The sequence below is a fragment of the Salvelinus alpinus genome, chromosome 8 (assembly GCF_045679555.1).
Source record: "Salvelinus alpinus chromosome 8, SLU_Salpinus.1, whole genome shotgun sequence".
NCBI classification, from domain to species: Eukaryota; Metazoa; Chordata; class Actinopteri; order Salmoniformes; family Salmonidae; genus Salvelinus; species Salvelinus alpinus.
In genome coordinates this window covers 25,073,550-25,087,328 of record NC_092093.1, presented here as the reverse complement: position 1 = coordinate 25,087,328, position 13,779 = coordinate 25,073,550, and the positions used below count along the sequence as shown (strand labels likewise).

At 41.5% G+C, this 13,779-nt stretch overlaps 1 protein-coding gene and 1 non-coding gene across 2 annotated transcripts in view; both read left to right on the top strand.

The window, feature by feature from the left end:
- Nucleotides 1-8,195: 8,195 nt before the first annotated feature.
- Nucleotides 8,196-8,278, top strand: trnal-uaa (transfer RNA leucine (anticodon UAA)). The gene has a single exon. It is a non-coding gene; the product is annotated as a tRNA-Leu (tRNA).
- A 2,488-nt stretch (nucleotides 8,279-10,766) lies between these two features.
- Nucleotides 10,767-13,779, top strand: part of utrn (utrophin) — a 364,756-nt gene continuing 361,743 nt past the window's right edge. Inside the window, exons 1-2 of the mRNA XM_071413075.1 lie at nucleotides 10,767-11,205; nucleotides 12,841-13,015. Coding sequence (XP_071269176.1) covers nucleotides 12,934-13,015 — 82 coding nt within the window. The 5' untranslated portion in view covers nucleotides 10,767-11,205; nucleotides 12,841-12,933. The remainder of the gene's footprint in view (nucleotides 11,206-12,840; nucleotides 13,016-13,779) is intronic.

The following is a 13,779-nucleotide window of genomic DNA, read 5'->3' as shown; positions in this document are numbered from 1 at the left end:
ACGGGCCTGGACATGCGCTGGCTTGAGCAGGGGGACCTTGCGTGCGCTGCAGTATTTTAATCCATGACGGCGTAATGTGTTACTAATGGTTTTCTTTGAGACTGTGGTCCCAGCTCTCTTCAGGTCATTGACCAGGTCCTGCCGTGTAGTTCTGGGCTGATCCCTCACCTTCCTCATGATCATTGATGCCCCACGAGGTGAGATCTTGCATGGAGCCCCAGACCGAGGGTGATTGACCGTCATCTTGAACTTCTTCCATTTTCTAATAATTGCGCCAACAGTTGTTGCCTTCTCACCAAGCTGCTTGCCTATTGTCCTGTAGCCCATCCCAGCCTTGTGCAGGTCTACAATTTTATCCCTGATGTCCTTACACAGCTTTCTGGTCTTGGCCATTGTGGAGAGGTTGGAGTCTGTTTGATTGAGTGTGTGGACAGGTGTCTTTTATACAGGTAACGAGTTCAAACAGGTGCAGTTAATACAGGTAATGAGTGGAGAACAGGAGGGCTTCTTAAAGTAAAACTAACAGGTCTGTGAGAGCCGGAATTCTTACTGGTTGGTAGGTGATCAAATACTTATGTCATGCAATAAAATGCAAATTAATTACTTAAAAATCATACAATGTGATTTTCTGGATTTTTGTTTTAGATTCCGCCTCTCACAGTTGAAGTGTACCTATGATAAAAATTACAGACCTCTACATGCTTTGTAAGTAGGAAAACCTGCAAAATCGGCAGTGTATCAAATACTTGTTCTCCCCACTGTATATTTTTTTTAATTCCTCCCAACTATTCTGTCTGCTCTGCTATTTTATCAAAATGGTTATATCCTTAAAATGCTGGTTATAATATTAAGGCTGCCTCATTCGGCGGTTACACTCAGCGGAGCGTACAAATTATCCCGCCCCCTGTATCTGATATGTCCCCTAACTCCCGTTTGTTAAAAATGCACTTAATTATTATTATTTTTTTCTCCATAAAATGTAGAACATACAGGTTTTAGTAGGTTATACCGGACTTTCTAACATACCATTTCAATGTTCCCTCTAATATAATACTCCTATATTAATTCTATGTTGCTCAATCACAAAAACATTTAGTATAGCTATTTCACCGTGTCCTTTTTCTCAAATCTCATGCACACCCCCTCAATATTCAATGATATAACTCTGTGCAGACGTCTCATCTGCAAGTCCGCAACTTTTTCAAAACATTCTCACCGGTACCAGCTCCAACTGAAATACCTAATGTACTGCAATCACTTGGCAGTTTCAGTTAATACAACGCAGACATCTCATCTGAAGGTCCCTGACCTCATTCAAACCGATATTAGTCCCCGACTGAATATCAAGTGTATTTCATGCATACGATTTGAGTCTCACAAATCTTAATTCACGCCAGTAAGGTCTCAGCTTACTTCATACAAACTTGGCATCTCACCTTAATACACTTCATTCACTGTTGCATTAATCCCCACCCTCACTCATACTTTGGACATATAGCCCATTGGGCATCTCACTCTTATTCATACACACTTGGCATCTCACCCAGTACATCACATTTGTTCGTTATATCATAGAATACCTGGCCAGTCAAAATTGCATTCACCACTATGTATTCCTTATGATCATTTACCAATATAAACTAATAAAATTTGGTTACTTACATCAAACAGGTGTCTCACAAAACTAAATTTGGATAATGCGAATGTGCAGAACTTTAGTTTTTCACAATAGGTTTCTGCTTACCTTTTTAGTTGACCGGTCTGGAGTTGTGAAACACACCCGTCTGACGACAGCAATGGTCAATTGGCTGGCACTCCAATGTCCAGCGAAGTCCTTCACCAGATCACTCTCGGGGGTCACCATATAAGGGATTTGCGTCAATTCAAATCTGGTATCAGGATAAAATGTGATTCAGAGTCACCGAATATACTTTAAGTATTTGTATTAAACTCAAGCGATAAATGGTAAATGCAATTTTCATATATACGGGTTCACTGTAACACCTCGCAGGGTAGAACAGGGAACTGGCAGGATGTAAGTAAACAGCTGTTCTTATACTGTGATAGACGTAGTTCCAACCCGTCTGTTGGCCTATCACAGCAGAGGCTGAGCGTGGTTTAAACTTGCTCAGCCTATCGCCGGCGCTCAGGCTGGTCCCAGCCTCTTGGCGCTCCTTGGTGTCCGGCGCTGTTGCTGTGTAGATTACGCTCCCACACCCTAGAGACTGAGGTCAGACAGTTCTGTAACATTGTTTGAGCTATTTGCACCTGCATAGAAAGCATACTGTTCTCGCTCAAGGTTAACCACAGCTTCTCAGCACACTATCTGGGGCAAAATGTTACTTCCAGCACACACACACAGACACCCAGGCGCCCAGGCTAACAGTTGCTAATATTCAATTATAGCGCAATAAACACAGATCCTCACACTATCATTGCGAAGCAGAATTCACCACGTGTTGGATTGTTCACCCACTAATAAGGAACGTGAGCTGTGTTTAGACCGTCGTGAGAAAGGTTAGTTTTACCCTTTCTGATGATGTGTTATTGCAATAGTAATCTTGCTCAGTACGAGAGGAACCGCAGGTTCAGACATTTGGTGTACTTGATTGGCTGAGGAGCCAATGGTGCGAAGCTACCATCTGTGGGATTATGACTGAACGCCTCTAAGTCAGAATCCCCCCTAAACGTAAGGATACCGTAGCGCGGTGGATCTTCGGTTGGCCGGGATAACCTGCCTCTTTTGGCAGGTGAGTAGAGACGTTCGTGACGGGGTTGGGGTGCGGCCGGATGAGTTGCCGCCCCTCTCCTGATGCGCACCGCATGTTTGTGGGGAACCTGGTGCTAAATCACTCGTAGACGACCTGATTCTGGGTCAGGGTTTCGTACTTAGCAGAGCAGCTCACTCGCTGCGATCTATTGAAAGTCAAGGCGTCTTCCTCCACCATCCTCCTTCTTTACTTACAGGTTACCAGGTGCATGTAGAAGTGCCAGGGGCCAGAGGCCAGACACAGAGTGTGAGAGAGTCCAGGCAGGCAGGTACAAGGCATAAGACATTGACATTGGGCTCTGGATAGGTAGGGGGCTAGGTGGTGGTTGCCCATCCGCCCGGGCCCGTCCTCTGTTGGGACTGTGAGTCAGGTTGGGACTCGCTGTGGAAGTCAAAAGGTCACCAGGTGCACGAGGAGGCTTCCCCCAAGGCGGGGGGCACTCAGAGTCCGAGCAGGGGCGGCCGGACTCAGCGGCTGGGGGCAGCACTCAGGCCATGGAGGTTGGAGTGGACACTTAGTCTGTGAGCAGAAAAAAGCGGGAGCATAGAGTCGCCAGGAGCACAGAGCCTGTTTCGGGTTATCAGATGCACAGAGCCTGTTTCGGGTTACTAGGTGCACGTGGTTCCTGACAGCTGGACTATAGACATTTCAGTAATTCCAGGGAGTAAGCTATACTCTTAAGGCCAAGGGAGAGGGGAGTTGACCGGGTAGGGAGAGTAGGTGTGGACAAACTAAAGGGTGTGCAATATAGAAGGGTAGTCAGTGGACATTGGGAGCTATTGAAATTAGAAACATTGAACAAATTGAAAACCCATGTAAAACTGTGTGAGATGAAAATGGACAAACTAAAGGGCATGCAATGTGTAGGGCTCACATTTCCACATGTTTATTAGCTTTGCAAAGTTATTGTCCAAATCGTGAAAATAAGACCTGCGCAATGCTGTGCGCAATTTTTCCAACATGACACTTATTTGGAGTCTGCCAATATCCAGCCTGAAACAGTTTTTACCTCAGTGCCTCAGAGTATGTTTGGAGTATTTATTTCTCGCACATAAGGACAAGCTGACCAATATAATTGGTCAACTTTTGTACTATGGGGATAGTAGATTGACATAGGCTAGTGCTTTTGCTGTTTTTTACTCAACTTGTTGGCTGAGGAAAAGTAATGTGGACAGTTCTTCTATATGGAAGGCCAAAAGTTTCAAATAGTCGTACCCGGAACACGCCTTAACACTTGTAATTATCATTTTTCACTTGCTATTTTCAAGCGTCAAATGTCATTTTTTGTACTCGGGATTTTTTTCACCTGTCCAGTGTGTGTTTACAGGCGACTTGAACACCTGTTATGGGCATTTTTACACTCGTTCATTACAGTAATCCCTCGTTTATCGCGGGGGTTACGTTCCGAAAATGACCCGCGATAAGTGAAATCCGCGAAATAGAAAACTTTTTTTTTTTTTTACAATTAGCAACTATTACATGTATACAAATACAGTGACTCACGTGTAGGCCGTTTCGTCGACATTATGGGTTTAGGAGATGTTCGAAATTACAAGATAATTTGGCCAACTTAATGTAAATTTGCCAAGCTGTTTTATGTACGTACACATAACTGCACGAGACGACAAAATGATAGCACAATTCGTAGCATGTTTTGATACAAGAAGCGGGAGTGAGTTTTTAGCGAATCAGAATGCAGAGCACAATGCACCAAAAAAAAAAAAAAAATGCATTATGAAAATCCGCGAAATAGCGAATCCGCGATAAGTGAACCGCGAAGTGGCGAGGGATCACTGTACACCTGTTCAGTGTGCATTTACAGGTGATTAGAACGCTTGTTATGGGTATTTTACATGCGTTCATTACACCTGTTCAGCCTATTGGGCAAGGAATGGCGTTTTTGTAGTTGTTTTTGGATAATTGCCGAAAACAACTTATTTAGTAGCTAACGTCACATTTTGTGATTTAAAAAAAAGCACATTAAAGGCTTCATAATTCAGAAAGATATTTTTTCATTTTAATTAGCTATACATCATTTTTCCTTGTCTGAAGTATCAAGTGTGTATATATATATATATAAATTGTGACTCTTTCCATCCACCAGATGGGATTGTTTTGCGAAAAGTACCTACTTTTCCAAAACCCCATTTGTTTGAAAAATTAAAGCAATAATAGTCACTATACTTACCAAACCACAAAGGCTGAATTAAAATGTTTTCTAAAAAATCATTTATAAACTGTTACGGAGGCAAGACCAGGGAGCACAACATTTGAGATAAATAAGCTTCTTGTGCCTATGGAAAATGTCTGGGATCTTTGATTTCAGCTCATGAGACCAACACTTTACATGTTGCATTTTGTATATACATCCATGTGAAAATGTGGTGCAAACTGAGACGTCACTGCTCTGGCTAGCCGTCTGTCCAGTACATAACATGCACATATCTAATGTTATCTTTTAAGGCTACTTCTGCACAGTTTATTTCGTCATTGATAGGATGTACGTTTATCCTACTTATTCCCTGACATTGTCCAAGTTCTCATTAAGGGAAATAAACATTTACAGTAGACATTTCCCCGATCATAGCCTAGCTCAAAACTAATGAGACTGTTTCAGCATGTAAAAAGTAACAGTACAAAACTGTACTGCAGATGCTTGAGTACTTTACATTTCCTAGAACTAACAACTTTATCAGATAGACATTTTCAGGAAAAACAACTCATTTAGCAAGCCAATAAAATACCTATTGCATGGTTCAACCTTGAAATATAGCTACTCAAGATAGAGATCTTACCTTTTTATATCTGTAGCAGTTTTCTCTCACCTTGTCTGGGCACTGCAACAGCCAGATCTTATTCCCCCTTCTCTATTGTCTAGATTCTGCAGGGAGCTAGCATGTTCTCCTAAAACATTAGCTAATAGCTAAGTTAGCCAACTTGAGCAAATAAATCTCAGCTTGCTAATTAGCAAAGCCAACCAATTACACAACAAATATACACAAAGTAAATAATTATTTTCTAAATTAATGTTAGTCTCAGCCAAATGACAAGTACAAAGAACTATTGCTCTGTCCCACAACGTAACAACCATTAGTTACAGGCTAGACAGAAGACTATTGCTAGTTAGCTAATTAGCCATGCTATTTCAATGAAAATAAGCTAGCTAGCCAGCGTCAGCTTTGTAGTTGTAATGCTATATGGAAAAAAATGTTTTAATTTCTTCCTCCAATTGTCAACAATGCCAAATTTTAACAATTTGATCCATATTTAGAAACATCTCCTCCCTCCCTGAGTAAGCGATTCGTCGCAACAGGCCGGAAGTCAAACAAAGTCAAACTCACTGAAATTGAGGTGGGACAGGCTACAATGTGGTACTTTCAGACGTATGAAATGTACCCGTTACTACACAGGCGCTCAGAACGTGTGCAATGGCAGAATTTCACGAGTCTGAAAGTACAATATTCAAACATTCTAATCACCTGTAAATGCACACTGAACAGGTGCAATGAACACGTGTAAAAATGCCCATACGACTTCAATATGCGCCTAGGAATTCGATAAGGATGCACTGTTGCATCCTAGATGACAGTCTTCACTTGTACCCTACCTCGGAGCTGCGTTGCCTGTGAGACAGATTTTGCTAGCTAGAACTTTTGTGTTTCAGATAGCCATGTGTCAGACACATTTGGCACTTTTGACACTTTCGGAACTGCCCGGGTGAGGACCATAGTAGTAGATAAGTTGCTGAACATTATTTCACTTGTATGGCCTGCTTGTTTAGAACGTTTGCAAAAACAATATGAATATATATATCTAATCTAGCCTTAAGCGCGGTATGCACAAGATCGCTAACGTTAGCCAGAGATACGTATATAATGAGGAGATGCTCATGTCTCCTCCCTAAAAATGGGAGTCATCCCAAAGCGGAAGGCAGGCTACAAGCTTGGGTTAGTTATACACAATTTTGGTTTAGGCAGATATGTTTTATACTAAACCAAGATAGACCACAGCCTGTCGTTTCCAATGGGAACAAATTAGTCATAGTGGGCACAACAAGCAAGGAGGTGGGCAGAGCCAAGCACGAGGTAGCGAGATCCTATTGGCCCGTTCTAGCACGCATCTGTATATTTCCGTTGGAGAACGCCTACTATGTGAAGTGCGCGTGTGCAATGACTCAATTTGCCTTTGCACGCCTTCTAAACAATGCGATTTTTAAAAACTTTGGCAAATAGTAAGTATACAACATTTTGTCCACTCTGTTCATAACATATTATAGTTTTAGTAACAGAAAACTGTATTGATATCAAAAGTTTCATCGATGAGAAAATCTGCTGAATGTCGGGAAAAATCCATCTCCTTCCATCTTCTCCCACTGGCTGCCTTTCACTACCATATTTGGTAGTGAGTGGTAAAGCCAAGCGGATGCTTCACATGTATACATCCGGTGAAATATCTCCCATTGTTCTATCTGTGGCTTAGGGGTGTGTTCGTAAATTCAATCTGGAGTGCCAGAGAACAAATTCTGGGCGTTCGTAAATTCAGAGTATTGTCAGATTGTCCGTTCGTAAATTCAGAGCGCACACTGGACGCTCTGGCCGAGGAGTAGGGTTGATCCGAGCTTTCTGACCTCACAACGGTAGTCAAGCACCCGAGGTAACTAGCTAATGTTGGCTAGCTTGCTAGCTACTTCCAGACACAAATGAGAGAACACCTCACTCTGACCATTTTACTCGCCCCAGCAGAGCTGGTTAGGCTGTTTTCCAGAGCGTTGGTGACTGTAACTGTGCTGCTGGCAACAATTTAATTACGCTTTTTTTGCCGACGTTTATTGACACTGGCCATATTCAACGGGTGTTGAGCGTTCGTAAATTCGTCAGTCATAGTTATTCTGCGCTCAGGCGAGTGCTCCTGAAAGCGGAGTAGATAGCCAGAGTGAATTTACGAACGCACCTATAGATCTTCAAATTCTGCCCATATATCTGGCCTTATTGTGGACAGATTTTGGCGAGAGTTAAACATCTCGCTTCGCATCTTCCTCTCTTCGTTAGCTTGCTAGCTACAATTACAATAATATGGCTAGCTACAGTAGGTAGACTGCATGTGTATGCTAGCTAGTTTGCCAGCTAGCTATGACCTAAGAGTGAAATTAAGCTGCACAAATAATTATATTTAGACTTGTCTTGAAATGTGAATCCTGCGTTTGCTTAAGTTGAATAGTAGCCAGCTAATAGCTTAACTAGCAAACGATAGCATATCAGTTATCGAGGGTTCCTTGGTAGCTCATCGTCTGTTTCATGCAGCTGCCGTGTTGAAATGGATGGCTCGGCAAACTGTACAAACATATGAAAAGTCTGCGTATTAACGTCAATGGGTAACTTTCCAGCAACTTTATTTATCAATACGTCGTTGCAGTAAGGTGTGTATACCAGGATGGCCGAGTGGTTAAGGCGTTGGACTTAAGATCCAATGGACATATGTCCGCGTGGGTTCGAACCCCACTCCTGGTAGAAAGTTTTGCTCAAGGAAAGCACTTCCATCGAAAATATGCGGCGTTGTTATTCAATTGAATTGGTTGTGGTAAACGGTTTGTACTGTAGTGTGTTTAGTCTGTCACATGCTGCAGTCAGTCTGTCGCAATAAACAACATTAAAACGTTAGAGCGTAATCTGGCTACACTTTCAGTGTGTTACATTGTAACAACGTAATCCGGCAACACTTTCAGTGTGTTACATTAAAACATTATATCTGATAGTTGGGCTGCTGTTATTGTAACACCTTCATGTCACATAAGAAGCAGTTGAATATATTAACTGACTATAAATGTCTTGTTTATGTCAAATGATAAAGTGTAGCCAAGGCTACCCCCTACTGGTCAATAAAATATATTGCCTTGATTCTCTACGATGTAATAACCTAATGTTGTTGTAATAAAAACGGTGGGTTATGATGTTTGCTTTACAAAAAAAGTATATAATGTGCTGATTTTTGAAATAATCAACATGTACTTGACTTTTACTTGTATTTTACTCATGAGCTTCACGCCACATCTCTATTTAGAATATTTTTACAGTAAGCCTAGGCCCTAATATTTAATCAATGAATAAATGACAAGACTAGATGTATCCTGCTGGACACAAGGGGGCGCTAGAACTCCTTTATGTGTAGGCCTGCACTACATGCCCTTTCAATTTCATAATTGTCAGGCCAGCGGCACCACATTTTTTGGGGGGATTTAACCTTTATTTCACTAGGCAAGTCAGTTAAGACTAAATTCTTATTTACAATGACAGCCTACACCAGCCAAACCCGGACGATTCTGGGCCAATTGTGCGCCACCCTATGGGACTCCCAATCACGGCCGGTTGTGATAGAGCCTGGATCATCTCCATCACAGAATAATAATTAGAGCAGTATTATATATCTCAGAAAGCAACACTTTATCCTAGGTTTACATATATCTATGTAACTACACAGTAATATAACAGGTAGAGTTACATGATAACGGATTTGTACATGTAAGAGTGGTGAAACTTATTGCAATATCTGAGACAGATACTGCTGCCGGTGTATTCAAAGTGTAATATTAAATGTTGACTTAGCATGTAACGGTGACCTGTCATCTGGCTTTATGTGGCCCATCATGAGGCTGCATTTGGCCTATTGTTATTTTCCATTCAAATCAACTACTCTCTCCAACTGGTTTATAGGTCAGGATAGGTCTTACATTCCATCTTCATTTTGCAGTCTTCCTCCCAGGTCGGCTCATTTTACCTGTGCGGTTACCTGACACCTGTGCAAGGGCCCTGCTGAGCGCTCATTTGTGCAATCAATCCTCTTCTATGGTCTGCGTGAGGAAGCGCACACAAAGAGGCAGTGACAACTGAAACGAGGGAGGGAGAGGGGACAAGGCAACATCACTAAAGCCACCGAGGCCCAGGCAGAGGATGTTGTTTAGATTTCCATTAGGCCTACTCAATCTTGACCAGCAATGGTTGCCTTTGGGATGTTGGCCTTTAATATCAATTATATATTTAGGCCAATCCTAGATAGGCTTACTCATTATTAATTATCTATGTGTGTGTGTCTGATTAACTCAAGATAAAGGAAAGGAAAACCTAATTCAAAGGGATGAATGTGAAACATGCACCACTGTCATTGTTTCTAGTTGATCCCAGAAGAGCTATCCACACCTGTAAACTACACTGCTATCAAATATTTTTCCACCTACCTTGATGATCTTCAAACTGTTGACATGCAACCATGTTTCATAAACGCACATCATCAATAATTTCAGATTGCATATCTCATAGTTACAATATAGTTATAACATATAGGATATAGGCCTACTGTATAGGGTATGTTGCATTGTCAATGTCAACAGTTGAATGTCATTGGGGCTTTTGCTTTTTTGTAACATGTAACCGCTCTGAGATATCAAGCATCTTCAGTGGCATGGAATGTATCGCCTTGACTGCAGACAAATGCACAAAGCATTGGTTTATACTATTATTTGAGACATTGGAAGGCAAACAACAATAGCAGCCCAAGTTCTATTAGCCCTAGTCCATGTGAAATGAGTGGCCTAATCAAACTAAATCAATAATAATTAACCAATAACCACAAGATCCATTTATTTGAGATAAAGTGACACAACAGAAAAACACATAAATTGTATTTTGGGTACGGTTACATCTTAACCTTTTTGATTGAGTTGGTTTCCACACGCGATTCAAAAGTTTTCATATCCTTCGTCGGGGGAACCACCGTCATGGCTGGAAAGAGTACAGCTTTAATTTTTTTTGCAGTTGAGCTAACCACTGTCCTTCACCTAACCTGCCACGTTAATTATCCTAACCCGCTCCGGAAATTATCTTAACCTGCTACGAAAATTAAACTCTGACAAAAACTGTTGGCCTGTCCATTCCAGTCAAAACCGGGAACCAACTCAAGCGCGTGTGCGCGCGGTCACGTGACGCCGACCGCGCCATGTTTCCATCTGCGCGTCAGAAGTTTGCGGGCAGGCAGGGAAAGGTAGCAACAGGAACAAAGTTTGGGACGGACTCCCTCGTTAGCAGAGCGGGTTTCTCCCGTAAAATGAGCTAACATTTTTTCATCAACAAAAAAACTGAACACACCCGATAACCATCAGGAAGACAACGGACCCACAAACAGCAGTTTCTTAGATGCTTTGGAAAATCGCTATTGTGAAGTGTGTTGATGTGCTGGACTGTGCTTTTTTTTTTGCATAGTTTGGAGTGCCCCCGCCTCTTAAAATGGCTTAAAGGTCCCCGTGTTGATATATTTTAACATTTAAGATAGGGTATTTTTGTTAGCTTGTAATTTTTCACAAATACAGCGAACTTTTAATTATATTTTTTTGTGCCAAAATACGCGGATTTTCCATGATCGCGCCCCCTGATTGACAGGAGCGAAGGTGAGTGTGAATTGTTTTGCAAACACTCGAGATGAAAATATGGCTACATAGTAGCCGAAATAGGCTATCATTATTTACGCCAATACACTCAAGAAAACACAATGTAGCCTACTTGCCAAATCAATAAATCATCTATTGTCTGAGATTGTGTAAGGACCTTGTGATCCAACTAGCAATGCATTGTTTCTTTATCATTTCTTGAACCACTTGTTGAATCATATTTGCTGTTTTTGCAAGTAACAGTGCCATATCCCATAGTTCAAAAGAGTCTGCTAGCCACATATTTGTAATGTTCGTGCTAATCTGATCGGATTAAAATGACATGAGTATTGGGCCGGAAAATTGCAGACATTGGTGCCATTCAAAGCAAACGATTCGTGTTAATAAGATATTTATAACTGGGTATAGCTACAACTGTATACTTTAGTGCAATCATTTCTACATATGCTTGCTATTTAATGCAATTTACTGAAACGTTTGAAGGCCCTTTAACTTGGCTAAACTAGTCGACTGGGTCCGTTGCTGATGTTTTTTGCCTTCGGTTGTCAAAGCAACTTTAATTTTTGGAGGAGGAACTGAAATTGAGAAGACACTGGCCAATTGGTTTTTCTGTTTTTCATCTTTACAGATACTATATTTGGATGCTTACATCACTCCCCAAGCATTAATACTTAGGCTAGTTACAGATAAAACGTGTCCCTATTGAGTCTTCTTTCCTCTCATGGTAGAGACATATTAGTGTTATTCAAATGAACTTTGTGGTCTTATGAAGGGTTTATTTTTGTATAATTTTTTTAAACCTTTATTTAACTAGGCAAGTCAGTTAAGAAAAAAAAATCGTATTTATTAACTGAACTACTTAAACTCTTCATAAGGTATACAATGTAAAGTGTTGATGTATGCCAATGACATTACCGTTCAACTATTCTGGATGAACTGTGGTAACAGATTTAGTTAACTTTGACCTCAATTTCTATTATAACCTCCAATTAATACTCTGCCAAACGTCATCCTTCTCTGATTTGCTCAGTAAGATCACATAACAGTCCCATTAAATGTGTACATGACAAATCACAGCACAACTCACCACATAGAGGTCAAATTATTTCAAGTACATGATTTGTGAAAACAGCTCTTTGGATAATAATGGATGGAGTTGTCCTGTGTTTAGTGTAGAGAGATGTGAGATCACGCTCTGCTTGTAGGCCAGGTCAACAACCTCGCTTTGTGCACTCTCACAACACACACACAGCTGTCAGTTTATCCTGTGTCGCGGAACAACCTTTCCCCTCAGCCTCTTTGGCATGGCCCTACACCTGTGTGTGTAAGGTGTGTGTGTCAGTGGGGTATGGTGAGAAAGTCTTCCATTTTAATGAGGAGTCTCATCTTCTTACTTCTGCAGGGCAGCTGCATTTAACCATCACACAATTTTTCTAGCTGTCTTATAAAACAGGAGAGTTCTGTTGTGGTCATAGTTCTCCGACACATATGGATGAGTAGAACAGACCAATGTTTTTTCATGTGATGTTATTAGACAAGACCAGATTCAATCAACCAACCAAGCTAGGCCTCAATAGCATCCAAGGTAATAATAAGTAGTTAAAAACTTTCAGTACATTTGTTTTTCATATTTAGGTGACGTTGGATCTGAAGAAGTGGGACTCCTTTTAAAAAGTTAACAGATTAACATTCTAACGGAGGTAAACAGACAAGGACCTGGTGGACAAAATGGCTACCATGGCGTCACCTGGCGACGCTATCGAGGAAGCAGCCAATGATGAGTTCAATGACATCATCAAATGGAGATCTGGTACGTCCAATCATTGACCTCTGAATTAGTCAAAAGCATTTATCTTTTGGCGCATTGTCCTTGTTGGCAATGGCTGAGTCAACTGATGATACTTGTTTAGTAGTGTGTGTGTGTGTGTGTGTGTGTGTGTGTGTGTGTCATGCATTCCGCATGAGGTCAGATAAGATATGACTGTGTGTGTGTGTGTGTGTGTGTGTGTTGCTTGTACGTGTACAAAGGCATCAGTCCAAAGGATATGCTAACAAGGCCAGAAATCCTGTTTAAGGTGGATAACTTTAGTTCCCATTGTTGGAGTGACAGAAAGAGCCTATGGGAATAAGAGAGAGCAAGATATGGTTTGAGGTAAGGACTCGAGTGAGGGAGGAAGGGAGATGGGGAGGAAGGCGAGCTACAAAGACAGAGGAGAAAGAGAAAGCAAAGGGAAAAGGAGGAATGCAGGGATGGGTTACAAGCCACACCTTTCATTCCCTCTCCTTTTGAACTCATCATTCTCACAATAGTCTTGTGTCTCAGTCTTGTGTGTGTCTGTGTGTGACATTGAGAGCCTTTTACGTGGCAGTTCTCCCATAGTGTTTGAGTGTCTTGATTGTAACAGTGATTAGGCCCAGGGTCATTGTTCTATGCAATGCTGTGCTGTGTCGTGTTGACTGTTGAAAACACTTTGAAACTGTCATCACTGGGGAGGTTGACAGTCCATGTGTCTCAGTGTCAGTGAGTGTATGCAGTCACTTTGCCACAGTTGGGAGGATATGACTGTATTAGCC